The sequence below is a fragment of the Macrosteles quadrilineatus genome, unplaced genomic scaffold (assembly GCF_028750875.1).
Source record: "Macrosteles quadrilineatus isolate MER2022 unplaced genomic scaffold, UCM_ALF_1.0 Scaffold_8__2_contigs__length_117827958, whole genome shotgun sequence".
Lineage (NCBI taxonomy): Eukaryota > Metazoa > Arthropoda > Insecta > Hemiptera > Cicadellidae > Macrosteles > Macrosteles quadrilineatus.
In genome coordinates, this window is record NW_026542601.1 from 106,445,574 (window position 1) to 106,463,313 (window position 17,740).

General features: G+C 34.6%; 1 protein-coding gene across 2 annotated transcripts; it reads left to right on the forward strand.

Moving 5' to 3' along the window:
- The first annotated feature begins 489 nt into the window (after positions 1 to 489).
- On the forward strand, positions 490 to 16,339 carry LOC129000875 (uncharacterized). Of its 2 annotated transcripts, none has more exons than XM_054427935.1 (9): positions 490 to 624; positions 1,353 to 1,504; positions 5,178 to 5,356; positions 12,080 to 12,329; positions 12,911 to 13,180; positions 14,000 to 14,127; positions 14,552 to 14,652; positions 15,417 to 15,552; positions 16,145 to 16,339. In XM_054427935.1, exons 1-9 carry the CDS (start codon positions 498 to 500, stop codon positions 16,290 to 16,292), a joined length of 1,491 nt encoding a protein of 496 aa, XP_054283910.1. In that variant the 5' UTR covers positions 490 to 497; the 3' UTR covers positions 16,293 to 16,339. The 2 variants fall into 2 exon arrangements, with proteins under 2 accessions (XP_054283910.1, XP_054283911.1); XM_054427936.1 differs by having other exon boundaries at positions 15,420 to 15,552.
- The last annotated feature ends 1,401 nt before the right edge of the window (positions 16,340 to 17,740 follow it).

A 17,740-nucleotide genomic window follows, 5' to 3' on the forward strand; every position in this document is an offset into this window, starting at 1 on the left:
TAATAATCCTATACTATATTCAGTTTAAAAAATTCAGGTAGTTTGAAGGGAAGGGGTTCCATCCCCTCCACGACATATGTAATCATTCTGGTGAGCGAGCTGAGTGGTTAGTGCGCGGGACTTCAGTCCCTGAGGTCCTGGGTGCAAATCCCGCCAAGTCACCAATGGATTTTATCTAAGTGATAATGCCGCAATCCCTAGGTCTAGCCTGAAGTAATGTGAAAAAACAGGTTCTAGGCTCGTGCCTAGCATCCTAGGACAAAAAATTTCATCTTTCTATTATTCAATGTTCAAACGTTGTCTCAAAACATCCCGCAAGATGAATTTTCCAGACAATTAAGTTGTTTTAACCATTTCCCAAACCACTAAGTGACTTTAACCTTGTTAACACCACACTTTTATTTAGTATTTATATTCTAGAATACTCAGTTTTTAGCCTTTTTCAGACCACTAAGGGATTGTGACCCATTACGAACCACTGAGTTGGCTTAACTACCATGACAGACGGGTCTGCACCAGATCGGTTATACCAACTATGCCTGGCACGACTGTGTCCTGCGCTTGAGAAGATTGGCTCCAAACTTGACTGGAACCCCGCCATAGCTGGACCTCTAGATAAACTCGGTAGGAAAAAACTAAAAGCTATACAAACTCAGTTTGAAAATATCGGTTAATATATTTACTTTAGAAATGAAGAATAAAAGGTAAACTTTAATTATGATTTGACTGCTAGCTGAAATGCTGAACAAATACGTTGAATGCATTATTGTTGTCATACTAAAGCAAAAACAGCTGTTTTCAATATATGATTTGGGATTGAAAAAACATCTGAAGTTAAGGATCAGCTGATAATTTTTTCCTTCTGTTATTTTTATCCTCTGATCTTTAGAAAGAAGGACTATTGTCGGGACCACGTAAGTTTGCAGTTGGTAGCAGCCAATCACAAGACAAGTCTAGTGCTACGTTGCCATATCGCCCATTGACAACACTTATTAAATATACAAAGCAATATTTTTAAATCAGCTGGTATTATTAGATTTGGCAACACCGCACGGTTCTTATTGGTTCATTCAAAACCATATGGTAAATAGGCTCCTCCCTCAACTGCAAACTTATGTGGCCCCGACAATAAAAATATATTATTACATAGCAAATTTAAATTTAGGTATTATAAGGTCACAATTTATTAAAACGGTAACAGCTTTCAGTAACAAGATTTTAGCATTTTTTGTGGGAGCTAACTTAAGAGCATTTATTTTTGGATACTGAAGTATAAATCTCACTTTTATGTGTGTAGCCTTTTTTTAATGGAACAAAATTGAATTAGCCATTCATAAGTTTATGTTTTTCAGCAAGCAGGATTGCTGAAGATTTGTTAACGTATGCATCCAAAGATGCAACATATTGGAATGATTCTTGGGTAATATTTTTAACACCCAAAATATCATCAGCCATTTTGAAGTGGGACCGATTTATTCTTGAATTTGTTGGTAAAAGATGCAAGGTAGGTTTGACAATCTTCTAATCTGCCAAAATAATCACATTCCTTCACAAAGCTTAATTTAAGGTAGGAGACCGCTAGCAAGTAACTCTCCAGAGGGGGCAGTAAAATATCACTCATCAATGTGCTCTGCATTTTAAGACTCCCCACACCTTAAATAGTCACCTGTCTATTTGCATCCCAGTCTAAAAACAATGAAGAACAGAACATGATAGTTAAATGTTGGTTTAAACAATAGCACTGCCACTGAACTGTTGATGTACACAAGAGATATGTGGCCATGGACACACATATATGTAGGGCGGACTGGACTGCAGACATTAAACAGTCTTCTATGGCTGGACTGGGAACCATAGACATTGGCTATCTTACTAAGAGCAGTGACACTCTACAATCATTTGAAGAAATGGTCTTTTTTATTTTATTTATTATTTTTCAGTGGCTCTAAAATTTGAGAGTATATTGGTCCAGACATAGAGGACTGGCTACCCTTTATAGGAGAATTAACTAACTTTACAATGGTCCAAGACTTAGATACCGTACAGTGAAAAACAGTCCCGATAATATATATTCTTCCTTCAGGGAAATCAGCTATAACCTAAAACACTTTAAAAACTACTAGATAGCCTGTTGCTCGAAATCGAGCAAAACTGCAACTTGTAATAAAAAAAATAAACAACTAAAAACATAAACAGCAAGACCTCAATCAAAGAGTAATTCTAAAGTCTATGACTGATGACTTTTTTCTGGTGGTCCTCTGTTTTCAGCTTTAAAAGTAGCGGTGACATTTATACAGGTCGCATCATTGTAGCGAGGAAATCCAATTATTTTGTCTCTTATTATGTACATAAGAATCTCCCTTAACTCCTCGGAGCTCTCGTCCCTACATACATTTCTGCCACAGTTTTAAAAGATTGGGCAAATGGGTTGGCAATGTGACCATATTTTATCATTGAATCTTTTCCTTTTAGTCCAGGAGCTGAGGGGGGTTGAGCATGCATGAAAGTAGTACGCAATGTTATTGCTGATTATTGTAATATGGACTGTGGTGATCAAAATTACGTATGTCGCCTATTTCAAAAGTGGTCGATAAGGTGGGGGGAAGGGGGCAAACATGGCGGTTTGCGCTATGCGTTAAAACGCTGATAGTTCGAAAACGGTAAAAGATAGAACATCGGTTAAAACGTCGTTGTAATCTTAAAAATGTGGACAACAATAATGGTCATTGGGTCCGAGGTCGTATCTCTATAAATAAACAAGTTATTGTATAAAATATGTAAAAATGGACTTTTCGTTTAGTTTTTTTTACCGAAAGTAGAATTAATTTGTGAGTGTCGCAAAGAAGTAATATCAAATATCTTTGCTGATAGTTGTAATATGGACTGTGGTGATACAAAATACGCATGTCGCCTACTTTTCAGGTGGTCGAGAACTTGGGGGGAGGGGGGCAAAGATGGCGGAACGCGCTATACATCGAAATGACTGTAGCTCGAGAACGGTACGAGATAGGACATTGGTTAAAACGTAGTTTTAATCTAAAAAATATTACCAATAGAAAAGGTCATTGGATAAAAAGTCGTATCTTAACTAATAAAAAAGTTATAACAATAATAAGTTTAACAAAATCTACATCGTACAGCTATTTTTTTCGAAAATCGTATGGATTGTTGATAAATAATAGTGTAATTACTTAATTACTCGGCTAAATATTAACTAGATGCATTTTCTCATAAGAAAAAAATAAATTATTACGAATACATTTGGTTTAAAATGTAAAACACGGCCTCCAAACTACATAATATAATACTTGGGGTTTCGCCGCAATCAAATGCATAATACAGACTACCACTACAAATCCAATTTTAATTATTATAATGTTGTAGGTTATTACAATATGATTTTGTAACAGATTCTTATTTAATACAGTTATATGAAATAAAAAACATTACTACAAAAGTAAATACCTTATAATAACAAATACGGCAAATCTTTTCATTCTATCCATAACAATTACACTGGTTGTTCATATTATTTGTTGAATTTAAATAGGTACCTTTTTAATTTCTCTTAGCACCTGTAATACAAATAAAAAATTGTAAATATTTTCTTTGATACAAATGTATATACATCTATATATAATTAATGCATGAGAGCGGTCAAGAAATTTAAAGTTTATGGTGTTTATATTTACAATGGAATTAAACTACTATATATTACATTTCATATTTAATTATTATCTTATTTGTTTGATTATTTATTTATCATTATTTCAGTTATATACTCAGTGTATAATGAAATACAAAATACAAGCAATCATTATTTTAAAAACAGCAGCAATTATAACGCAACCTAACAGACGAACCCCAAGGCGTTTGGAGGCCGTGTTTTACATTTTAAACCATATGTATTCGTAATAATATATTTTTTTCTTATAAGAAAATGCATCTAGTTAATATTTAGCCGAGTAATTAAGTAATTACACTATTATTTATCAACAATCCATACGATTTTCGAAAAAAATAGCTGTACGATGTAGATTTTGTTAAACTTATTATTGTCAACTTTTTTATTAGTTAAGATACGACTTTTTACCCAATGACCTTTTCTATTGGTAATATTTTTGGATTAAAACCACGTTTTAACCGATGTCCTATCTCATACCGTTCTCGAGCCACAGTCATTTCGATGTATAGCGCGTTCCGCCATCTTTGCCCCCCTCCCCCCAAGTGCTCGACCACCTGAAAAGTAGGCGACATGCGTATTTTGTATCACCACAGTCCATATTACAACTATCAGCAAAGATATTTGATATTACTTCTTTGCGACACTCACAAATTAATTCTACTTTCGGTAAAAAAAACTAAACGAAAAGTCCATTTTTACATATTTTATACAATAACTTGTTTATTTATAGAGATACGACCTCGGACCCAATGACCATTATTGTTGTCCACATTTTTAGGATTACAACGACGTTTTAACCGATGTTCTATCTTTACCCGTTTTCGATCTATCAGCGTTTTAACGCATAGCGCAATCCGCCATGTTTGCCCCCTCCCCCCCCCACCTTATCGACCACTTTTGAAATAGGCGACATACGTAATTTTGATCACCACAGTCCATATTACAATAATCAGCAATAACATTGCGTACTACTTTCATGCATGCTCAACCCCCCTCAGCTCCTGGACTATTTCAAGTGTCATGGATCTTGAAATTGTAGATCCCCTAGGTATGACTCTTCATTATGAACCAGACTTAGTTAACAGATTGAAACAAAATATAAATTCCAGCTTTGCTCTGGAAGTTTTAAGTCCTGCAGTCTGTGGTTAACCTTAAAAACTATTTCAAACTACGTCCATATGTTATTTGTAAATAAAAGAAAATGAGTTTGATCAAATGTCAACAGAGAGCGCCACCTTCCAAACTTTAGCCTTTAAGTGTACTTAAGTTGTGCGCTTTCTAAATATTTTGAGACATATTTGCACATCTACGTGAAAATACCTTTAATTTGACACCTCAAACTTTAAAATCCATCAAGCCGTTATTGAGTTATGACTGTGAAAAGAAAACTGCTTGCGTGTTAATATATAGATTCCTGTATAATCCATCCTGCTGAAATTCTATTCATCACTACTTTCTGGATAAGAGTGAATAACGGACAACAATCTTTTAGAACCTGCGGAGAGTTTTCTTCAAGTGGGTGGCAGAAAAGTTTGACACTAGTCTGTTGGGGTTACTGCCAAAGTCAGTCTGCAGCGTAGACTTTGACGGGGAGCTTTACTACAGGGGAAGATCCAGTTTCCCAGACTTTGGCCAACAATCATGGCTGCCTGAAGCAGAAGGAATATTCAGGTAGGTGTCTCTTTCTGGTTTTTTAACAACGGTGGGACTAATGTAGAATGGATGGCTAAGAGGATATTGTGCTCACCTTCTCGCAAGTGGATTACCAGTCTAATAATGAGAAAAGTCAGAAGCAACTGTTTTTGTATATCGTCTGCTGGCTAGATGGAAACATAAACACAAATTATTAAAACAAATAACACAACTCATGAAATAGAACTTTGAAAAACTCCAATCCCAGTCCTAAATTCTTGAAGTGAGAAGCTTTTTGATGATTCGCAACAACTAGACCCAGCTGTCCTTGATCACAAGGCTTTTAACAAATGATTCTGGCTTAAACCAGCTGATCTTATAGATTCACCATTAAATAGAAAGAAATGGAAATGAAAGAAAATTGTTTTCATTCACTTACCTTTGCCTTTAAGATATCTATCGTGCTAGAGTTGAATATAATCATATACAGGGTGTTTGGTACTCAGTGTGAAAAAATTTTTTGGTGTAAGTACAAAGTAAATGCAGTATGATGATGCATATAAAATGTTCCAAGTCTAAAATTAGCTTCCCAAAGAATTATTTTATGTTTTTCAAAAATAACTAAGTTTTTAAACTTAATACAACTATTTCTCAATTACCTGTAAATGGATTTGAGTAGACAATGTCATTTTCGTGTTCTACATTAAATTTTGAATAAGAATAATACAAAATGACAGAGGATCAGTTGTGAAAACTCCATCGTAAATAGATTCAAAGATAAAAATTAAGATTGTAATGTTTCAATTTAATTTAACCATTGTAGGCTATGTTATGCCTAGGCTAGGTTAGGTTTTTGTTAGATCAATTGTAATAAAAGTTAGGCCTATCTCACATTTTTCATAGTTTAAATATTTCTTAATGTTCTTTAAATTACTAATGAAATAATGTTTCTAATAGTTTATTTTGTAAATAGTGGTAATAAAGAATATTTCTACCCACTTACCGTACCTAGGTTAGCTTACCCACTTACCGTATTTAGGTTAGGTTATCCATTGTAAATATTTCAGCAACACAATAACAGTTATGAATGTACATTACTATTTTATTTCACACTCAAAGGGATAAACATGTAAATTTAACAACTAACTAAATAAACATATTTATTTATTACATTTGTTTTAATGTTTGTTTACTAGTTTACAATAGCTTCTCTGACAGCTCGAGCTCCAGCCGACAGCAGCTGATGCATCAAGAACGATCAAGTGGGCAGCGATGACGTCAGGCTGCCGGAAAAGGAAGATAACTTTTGGTGGAAACATCTGGGTTTAAAGTTCTAGAACATTCCATGGTCTCCATAGCAACCAAATCGGGTATAAATACAGCAGTCCACGGGCCAGTCTTCAGTCTTCACTTCACGAGTTGACAGTCAGCGCTGCGGGTTTAAACCATTTGCCAGGCGCAAATAAAACAATAATAATTAATAGTAATCAAATTTGTATTTGTGAAAGAAAATAAAAACAAAGAATAAGGTCAGTCCCAATTGTGTACTCATTTGAAATATTAATAAGGTAATTTGAATTAGACAAGTAAGTAGGATAGAAATTAGAATAGGCCTACACACAAAGCATTTGTCAGGCCCCGGCAGACCGCTGGTGCTGCGGCTTTAACACTCAACACTCACGCACATTCGGTAGTTGTCTGGCACTTTTTTTAAAGAGTGCTGCGACCGAAATAACACTTACAAGTAGTGGCACTAACAATTTAACTCCATACAAAGCATTTGTCAGGCCCCGGCTGACCGCTGGTGCTGCGGCTTAACACTAAACAAGCACGCACATTTGGTAGTTGTCTGGCACCTTATTTAAGAGTGCTGCGACCAAATAACACTTACACATAGTGGCTCTGTATAACTTAACATTATATCCCACATTTCACACATTCTGCAGTTAGGATAAAATCAGTCACTTGGCAAAGAACCCATCCCTGAGAAACTTTGGTAAAAAATATACAAAATAAAATAAATACAATTAAATGAAATTCAGATTTAAGTCATTGAGACGTTACAAATTGGCACCCAACTAGGTGGCTTGATTTTATCACGGTTATAGATTATTTTAATGCAGAGATATAATTTACGAAAATATATAACACCTACACTTAGAGCACAAGAAGCACACTTAAATATGAGCCGGCAATTAGACGAAATCAATATGGAAGAATTATTAAACCCTAATAATGACAATCCCGGAGATGACTTATACAGTATCGATAATCAAAATTTAGCGTCTGGCGACAATCTAAATCATAGTAACGTAACAAGTCCCAGTAGAACACAGCACACAAACATGGACCAAACAATAATTAGGCCTATATTACAGACACTTGAAGAGTTTAAAGAACAAGTATTGTCACAATTTAAACAAACTAAACAAGAAATAGAAAAAGTTCGGAAGGATCTGACCATCGAAATAAGACAAATCGAATCCAAATTTGATACAAAAATAACAGAATTAAGGGAAGAAGTACACAACCATATTGAGGAAAGAATCGCAATGATTCAAGAGAATCAGGAAAGAATCAATAAGGAATTTGAGGCAAAGTTAAAAGCTGGGAATAATGGGAAACCAGTAGGCCTACATATCACATGTCCTAGCACCATAGCTAAAGACTTACCAAAATTCAATGGAAAATCAAAAAACCCAAATCAATTCCTTTCTAGGCTGAAAAACTATTATAACAGGGAAAATGAACGAAGGCTTTCACAGGATGAACAATCACTGAATTTAGAAGAAATCTTAGATATATGCTTGGAAGGAACTGCAGCACGATGGTGGGATCTAGTTAGGACTTCAGTACACGATATTGAAGACTTTGAAAAATATTTTATGAACAAATATTGGAATGAGGAGATTCAAGATGGGATTAAAACTAAATTAGACTTAGAAAAATACATACCAAGGAGGGGACTGACAAGAACAGAGTATTTCATCGACAGGGTAATACTGTTGCAAAATATGACACCAAAATTCACAGAGAGGGAAATAGTTCGTCGCCTTGTTCGACATTTTGACGAAACAATTCAACAGGCCTCCAGAGTGCAAAACATAGTTTCAATACATCAAATGGAGGAACTATTAAGTAGAGAAGATACGATAGAAATTAACGAATCTATACGGAACGAGGCAGAAAGGAATGTAGAACGAAGAAGTTCATACAGTCACAGACCATCAGGAAGAAACATGGATCAACAAGGTTCATTTAATCACAGGCCATCAGGGGACAGACACTATTTTGAAAAGAAAAATGAAAATAGGAGGGATCATTTCCAAAATAATTATGGAAATAGAAACAGCTATGATCGCAATCAAAAACCAGGAGATAGTAACCGAGAAGAACCTAAACAAAAATATTTAAACTAGATAGCACTGGAAATAATGCAGGCCTAAGGGAAATTTTGACACCACCAGATAAGACACTTAATACATTTCCAGTGCAAGATGAATTAGAAAATATTAGGCCTATAAATAATATTTATGTCAACAAAGAATTCTTACTAAATGACAACATCAATAATGTTGAAGAAACTAAACACATGTATCATGTACCAGAAATTGACATTAATTTTGAAAAAGTAAGTACAGTGTGTATATTAGACACTGGAAGCACTGTTACTTGTATGCAAAAGGAATGGTTTTTAAAAAATAAACACAATTTAGGAAAATATGAAGAATTTCCATTAACAAATACTACAATAACTACAGCAGTGAATCAGAAGTCCCAGCGAGTTAAGAGTATTATCTTAATAAATGCAAAAATAGGCTCAATAAGTACACAAATCCAATGTTTGATTATACCAAACTTGATTAAGGAAATAATAATTGGAATCGATACGATGAAAGAACTGAACATGGTTATAAATTTAAATAAAAACTATGCTACTATAGGAAAAGAAAGCATTAAATTCAACAATAATCCCATTCAAAGCATAAGGTGCAATATATTACAAAAAGAAGATTTCACCCCAAGTATGGATGAGAAGGAAGACAATCTATTAAGTAGAGAAGAAATTTCTGAAGAAATCAACAAAATTAGTCATATAGATGAAGAAGATAGAGAAGAGAAAATATTGGAACGGCAAAGTATGGAGCAATTAGAAGAAACATTAGGGTGGAAGTTAGAATCGGAACAATTTTCAGAAATCATTGAAAATGAAGTGATAAAAACAGCCCAGACAGAAGTGAGAATGTTAGAAGAAGAAAATATGAAAAATGAAGAACTGAAGACAGGAGAAGAGAAGAAAAGAAAGGAAGAAGAGGAGAAGAGCAAATGGAAAAGGAGGAGAATAAAGGAAATAGAAGAAGAACCAGAAATGAGGAAAGAAGAGGAAGAAGGAATACGAATACAAAATTTCAAAGGAAGAAATGATGGAGTGCTAACAAACACTTTTCCGGAAATGGTTCTAAATGTGAATTTAGTGCACTGGCTTGAGCCACAAATCAATGAGTATAAATTGATAAAAATAGATGAAGATGACGACGAAGACATTTTGGACTTAAGACCAAATTATATGGAAATAGAGGAGTAATTTTCAAAATAAAAAAAGACTATGTATTGTATAATTTTTGTATATATGTAAATATTTAATTTTTTATTTTTCAAATTAGGGGACAATGTAATGTTTCAATTTAATTTAACCATTGTAGGCTATGTTATGCCTAGGCTAGGTTAGGTTTTTGTTAGATCAATTGTAATAAAAGTTAGGCCTATCTCACATTTTTCATAGTTTAAATATTTCTTAATGTTCTTTAAATTACTAATGAAATAATGTTTCTAATAGTTTATTTTGTAAATAGTGGTAATAAAGAATATTTCTACCCACTTACCGTACCTAGGTTAGCTTACCCACTTACCGTATTTAGGTTAGGTTATCCATTGTAAATATTTCAGCAACACAATAACAGTTATGAATGTACATTACTATTTTATTTCACACTCAAAGGGATAAACATGTAAATTTAACAACTAACTAAATAATTAAAACATATTTATTTATTACATTTGTTTTAATGTTTGTTTACTAGTTTACAATAGCTTCTCTGACAGCTCGAGCTCCAGCCGACAGCAGCTGATGCATCAAGAACGATCAAGTGGGCAGCGATGACGTCAGGCTGCCGGAAAAGGAAGATAACTTTTGGTGGAAACATCTGGGTTTAAAGTTCTAGAACATTCCATGGTCTCCATAGCAACCAAATCGGGTATAAATACAGCAGTCCACGGGCCAGTCTTCAGTCTTCACTTCACGAGTTGACAGTCAGCGCTGCGGGTTTAAACCATTTGCCAGGCGCAAATAAAACAATAATAATTAATAGTAATCAAATTTGTATTTGTGAAAGAAAATAAAAACAAAGAATAAGGTCAGTCCCAATTGTGTACTCATTTGAAATATTAATAAGGTAATTTGAATTAGACAAGTAAGTAGGATAGAAATTAGAATAGGCCTACACACAAAGCATTTGTCAGGCCCCGGCAGACCGCTGGTGCTGCGGCTTTAACACTCAACACTCACGCACATTCGGTAGTTGTCTGGCACTTTTTTTAAAGAGTGCTGCGACCGAAATAACACTTACAAGTAGTGGCACTAACAATTTAACTCCATACAAAGCATTTGTCAGGCCCCGGCTGACCGCTGGTGCTGCGGCTTAACACTAAACAAGCACGCACATTTGGTAGTTGTCTGGCACCTTATTTAAGAGTGCTGCGACCAAATAACACTTACACATAGTGGCTCTGTATAACTTAACATTATATCCCACATTTCACACATTCTGCAGTTAGGATAAAATCAGTCACTTGGCAAAGAACCCATCCCTGAGAAACTTTGGTAAAAAATATACAAAATAAAATAAATACAATTAAATGAAATTCAGATTTAAGTCATTGAGACGTTACAAGATGTCTGATAAAAATGCAAAAAAAATTGGTCAATTGCATTTGTTCACACCCTGTATACAGGAAAGTGTCGGAATATGTTAAAAACTGCGCCATTTTATAAGCTTTCCAACCATATGCTACACTATTGAGGTTTAGATATTTTTTTGTTTATTTTAGTGGTTTGAATGCCAGAAAACAGGGAACTTTTTTACTGTTTTTACTGTTCAAGCTGAAACAAAAATACAACTTTTGCTTAATACATGCTGACTTTCTATGTTTTAAATGATAAAGACGCCATGCTTTGTAGTCTTCAAACCACGAAAGCGTACATAAGCAGACAGAAAGCTCAATGGTGTAGCATATGGTTGGAAAGCTTATAAAATGGCGCAGTTTTTAACATATTCCGACACTTTCTTGTATACAGGGTGTGAACAAATGCAATTGACCAATGTTTTTTGAATTTTTACCAAACATCTTAATTTTTATCTTTGAATCTATTTACGATGGAGTTTTTACAACTGATCCTCTGTCATTTTGTATTATTCTTATTCAAAATTTAATGTAGAACACGAAAATGACATTGTCTACTCAAATCCATTTACAGGTAATTGAGAAATAGCTGTATTAAGTTTAAAAACATAGTCATTTTTTAAAAACATAAAATAATTCTTTGGGAAGCTAATTTTTAGACTTGGGACATTTTATATGCATCATCATACTGCATTTACTTTGTACTTACACCAAAAATTTTTTTTCACACTGAGTACCAAACACCCTGTATATAATTTTTATTAACTTTGAGTTGTGTTTAAAATGTTATTCTGTTGTAAGATCTCTGCTGCTCAGCTACAAGAAACAGCACTCCTTAAATGACAAGTGTTTGGTAGAGTTGCACCTCGGTACGTCGTCTGTATCGGCTGATCAGCTGACTCAAGTGTTGCGGACCGCTCCTAACATTCGTCTGCTGCGGCACTATCAGCTGGTTTCAGCATTATACAAACTGCACTCTGAGTCTTGGAAGAGTGGCAGCACTATTCCAACCTACAAGCTCAACAACTTGGATGCTGACTTTTCTCATGTGGTTTGTAATTTTATCCACTATGGATGTTCTCTTCACAAAAGAAACTATTTTTTTTTCTTTTTCTTTGATTAGTGAAAACCTACAACCTACAACCTCTGGTGAATGAACAATTTGTTAGCAGCAATATCAAAAAATTACTTTTTCTTTTCACAAAGCCATCCCAACGTCATTGACTGGAAAAATAACCTAATCTATGATGTAACGGAACATGTTAGGAAATGTTCCAATATTCAAACAAATAGTATCAACGGCCACATACTAGATGTGTATGGTGGATAAGTAGCCATTTTTTGTCAAACAGGACAGATACATTATAGTATTAGACCTAGGTAATTTATAACTCAAGAATCACTTAATTTGTATTCTCAACATATATCTTTTACAAAAAATAAAAAAAAACTGTCAAGATTTCAGCCATGCCAGGTAATATTGAAATATCATTCATTTTGATAAGCCAATCAAAAATGCATCATTGAAAGCCCAGTACTTTTTGAATTGCTGACAGAAATTGTAACTAAATATCAAATTTTATAGCAAATGTCTCAAACTCAAATACATCTTTGACTCTAGCATTTTCTCAGGTTAGATGCAGGATGTCTCCACAAGCAGTTTTGCCGGGAGACGCGATGCGACTAGCCTCTCAGCTGTGTCCGGACGTAGCCTCGGTTAGGGTGCGCATCGACTGCTCCACCCCTCATGACATCCTCGGGCCTCTCACCTCATTCAAGCGGCTCCGAGAACTGAGCGTCGTCTGCGTCACCAGTGGCGAGAGGTGCAACCTTGACTTCAGCGACATCTGTCCCATCCTCGAGGCTCATGGCGAGACTTCACTCACCTCCTTAGAGTTAAAGGTATTATTAAGAATCTGTGTTGAATTTGTTGTTTATAAAATTGATCATTTAACTTTGTTACCTTTTTTTGCTTCAGTTCTTGATGTTGTAACTTAGTTTAATTCCCTATGCACATTTTGTCAGTATAGGTGGCATCCTCAGTGGGTCTTATATTATCTTCTTTACAACACTAAAACTAATTTCTATAATATTTAGCAAAAATTACACAGGATTGGAAATTTAATTAACCTTAAGTCACTTGAGCGTGGTTGGACCATACTGATCCTGTTATTACGGTAATTCCAAAGTAGTTTTGTGGATATTTTCACCGTCACTTGCAATCTCAGAAAAATCCGGTTCATCTCTTGTACTCTTAGAAAACCGTCTTCGTGCTTGCAATGGCAGCAAATCCTAAACATGAACAGAAGTCGTGTGGAAATCATCATCGTCTACCCTGATCGCAGAAATATCCTGGACATCTACCATGGTTGTGTGGACACCATCAACAATTGCGGCAAAATATTAAACATTTCCTGCGTTTGCTGAGACATCATCATCACCAAGGATTATGGAAACTTTATCGTCATCAACAGCAATCTTGGCAAAAGTGTGATTTTTAAAATGACGTTATCTTGGCTGACAATTATCTTTTTATTTGATCTCTCAAGCTTGTAAGCTAGGTTTGGCTCAGCTCTAACATCGAGCTCCACGCAACTCTACTGATGGTATATCCCACAACTTGTCCCCATCCATGACATTTTTTCACCTACTTCATTCCTTGCTAAACAACAACCACTGTTAAAAACATTCTGTATTCTAATATCAAACTACTTCTTGCAGGTGATTGAAGAAGTTGAAAGTCACCAGATAGTGTTTCTGTGTCCGAGACTTGAGGTTCTGGTGCTTAGTGGATGTGGGTTTGTCTGTCCTCCAACATGCGGAAGTTTCATGTGTGCCAACAATCCAAGGTATATCAAACCAAAGTCACTATGGATTTCATTGCACCTTCGTCTACCTAGGGATTATCCGATGGTTTAAGGTTGGGACCAGTCCCCAGGTAAACCTTCAGGAGACAGGTTCCATCACATCCAAAGCCTGCATACCATTAGGGGTAGCTTAATTTTAGAGGATTGTAGTAAAAACAAATTAAATAATCAATGCTTAGTTTATGACTAAAATCTGCTGATTCTTTAGTAAGGATCTTAACAGTGGATAAAAACTGCATGAGTTTGCAAAGGATGGAAGAAGCAGGTAGTTTGTCTTTAGACTTTTCAATTTCTTACTTCATAAAAAATCATGAAACGTGATCAATATCATTATTGCTCCGCTCAACTGGATTGTGCTGCCCTGAAAGCAATCCTAGTAAACTTGCTATAGAGTTTTGTTTTTTAGGTACCTGAGGAAACTAAAACTGCTCTTCTATGCCGATGGCGATGACTTCAGTTGGACTCACAATGTTCCGCAGTGCTTCTGGAAAGCCGCTCTGACTTCAGGTGCTCTTGGGTTGTGTGACAAATAAATATTTATTATTCTTAGGTTGGATTGGAAAAGGTTTATTGCCCGACAATTTAGGAGATAAAGGACAGGTTAAGGAGACTTACCAAATAAATGTATGCCCCACTTCACAAAAGCAACGCAAAAGAAAACACAGAAAAAAAACTGAATATTTTTAGGCCACTGGCCCCTTCTCCAACATTGAGAGTCATTGAATATTCTGGAAGTCTTTCACTATGTACAGGAAGCAGTGTTGCCAACACATTTTTGTGTTTCTTTTGTGAAGTGGGATGCATACAATGTTTAAGGTAAGCCTGCCCTGTTTTTCGTCTCCTTATTTATTACCTATTCTTACAACTTATTGGAAAAAATTGTAGGTATTGTGAAGAATTTAATTTTTTTTTACTTTTACCTCAAGCTATTTAACTTCTTACTTTGCTACACTATGAAGTGGACCTGATAGATATTATAAGAATGATTTATGTCTACGGTACCTACTTCATGAAACTGTGGTTTCAGCTTGCAATAAAGACAATAGACAATAGACAATAGACAAAATCTTTATTGAAATATTCCTAGAGAACATTCATGCGTCAGGTTAAGAAAGGTTAAAGAAGTTAAACTTTACACATTTAAAGAAGTGTGGAGTTTCTGTTACACTTTTATTACATTGAAAGGATAATAATTCTGAATTGATCCAAGCATGTGTGATTTTGATGTAAACAGATTTTTAATTCTGACCTTTTAATTTGTTGTTACCAAGTAGGCCCAACAAAGAAGTCCCGGTTGTCCGGATTATTTCTGGAGTCTCCTCGGATAACAGAGACGACTGCTCGGGAGCTTTGGACTGCAGGACAAACTGTTTTGTATCCTGAGCTACGAGTAGTTAGCCTTCTTAGGTAAGTGAAGCTTTTGGGGAAATTTTAACATCAGATTGAACACCAAAACAAATTTGCAAAAAATTGATAAATTACAGTATTGATTTTGATTTGTAACCACATGAGAATTATTTCAGTCAGATAGCAAGTCAGGCCAGTTTTCTAAATGTGTAATAAACACGTTGAACCCTTTAATCTTATAAGGGTGATATATCATGTGATATAACAAAACCTTGCCATTTTACACATGAAAGAGCTAACTGTTAAAAATACTGAAATACATCAAAAAAACCAAAACTGTAGCTGAAAATGAGCTGCAGTCAATCAGTGTCACATTTGAGGGACAGGTCCACTTACTATAAACATTGGACCGATTGGATGTAGTTTACAGGATGAGTGGAATTTGTGAGTTGCACGGTTGCACTTAACAGCAGGTTTAATTTTTACTACTCTATAATTATTCTTACTTTGTGTGTCCACCAAATCTTTTTAAACAAATATGGATTTTTGTAAGAAAAATGGGGCAAGCAGATTAGTCTGATAAAAAATAATTGGGAAAGGGGGATTTGATTTCCGACAATTTCAGATTTATAAGATGTTTGTGTTGTCACAGATACAGCGAGATAACTTTAGATGACGTACGCAACCTGACTAGAGGAGCTCCGCTAAAGTACTTACGAGCGACCGACTGTGAGAGACTTCACTCCAAAAGGCTACGACAAATGTTTACCTCTCAAGGCCTTGTAATCTGTACATCGTAATCTTGAATTACAAAATAGATTTGCATTGTACTGATTGTTTTTAACCTTCTAACAAGGCGTACTAATAGCCAACTTTGTCCAAATTGACTGTGACTTAGTTTTAGTATGTACTTTGGATTACTTTGAGTTAAAAGTATAGTCTTGTGTAGCTTGTTTTTTGTTGATAAATTTCTTTATACATTTTGGTAAAATAAGTTTTTTCTCAAGAAAGACCCTGCAACATTTGAATCTCCTGCTCTTAATAATATACTTTTGTGTTTTTAGCACGAATAAAAAAAAAACCATATGTAAATTAATGCTATTAGTATAGGGATTTTGTTTACTTTCGGGCCAAAAACATCATTTGTTTATTTTTATGATCCATACCGGTATTTTTCTAGAATTCGTGGTTTTTACTGTACTCTAATGCACATCTATCCTACAAATTTCAAATTTGTGGTAGTGGAGCTCCATTATTTTCTTTGCGCTTTCTTTTGGGTTTGTTAAGTTGAGGCTCTTTAGAAACCCCAATAAAAGGTTTAGTGACTAAACCAGGAAAAAAGACTTTGGAAGGAAAATGACTTGGTCAAAGAATTTTTACAATCAAATGATTCTGATACGTCAAAGGCACTATCATCCATTTCTTTCCATTTTCTTCAATTCAATGTTCAATATAAGAATCAGTTTTGTTTTAATTTTTGTTTAACCCTTATTGATCTTCTAAAAAATTGTTCTTCAAATATTACGTTTTGAAGCAGATCAAACACTACCTCGTATTTCATACATAATGCCATGTTTCATGTTGTACATTCTTTTGATATCATGAAGAGGTTTTGACTGTTGTGAGATATTATATAATCACAAGTGAAAATGAAGTACTGTAGTGGTATTAGGAAAATACAAATACAATTCTAATACTATGAGGTTTTGTAGTTTAAAATTAATTAATTTGTTCCCAATTAGCTAAACGGCTTTTTTTCCTTATTTTTGATTTAGCTTTGCTTTGGGAAGAAAGAAATTGGATGGACATAGAGAGGAATATACCTCCATTAAATAAAATTCTGTAAATTAATTGCTGACTTTATTAGTCCTTTATGTAGTTTTCTTTACATTTCCGTTACAATTCCAAATCACAAACAAGTATCTAATGTCAGGTAAATCAGATAAAGTTAAGAGATGAGAAACTGGAACTAATTTTGTTTTATCGGCCCACTTCCTTGATATATCGTTTCCCTAGCCTCCAGGTATAACATTTCCATGTAAGTTTCCTACTTTCTCAGTGGAAATATCCATGAGTACTAACTGACAAATAAGCTGTCCTTCAGGAAAATATTATTGAGATCATGTATTTATTGCTTTTGACAGTTTTTACATTGTTTATTAAACATAATTATGCTTATTTACTGTATTTATTTTATCTTTTTTGTCCGTTTTTCTTGCAAATATTTACAGTTAAACCTCGCTAACTT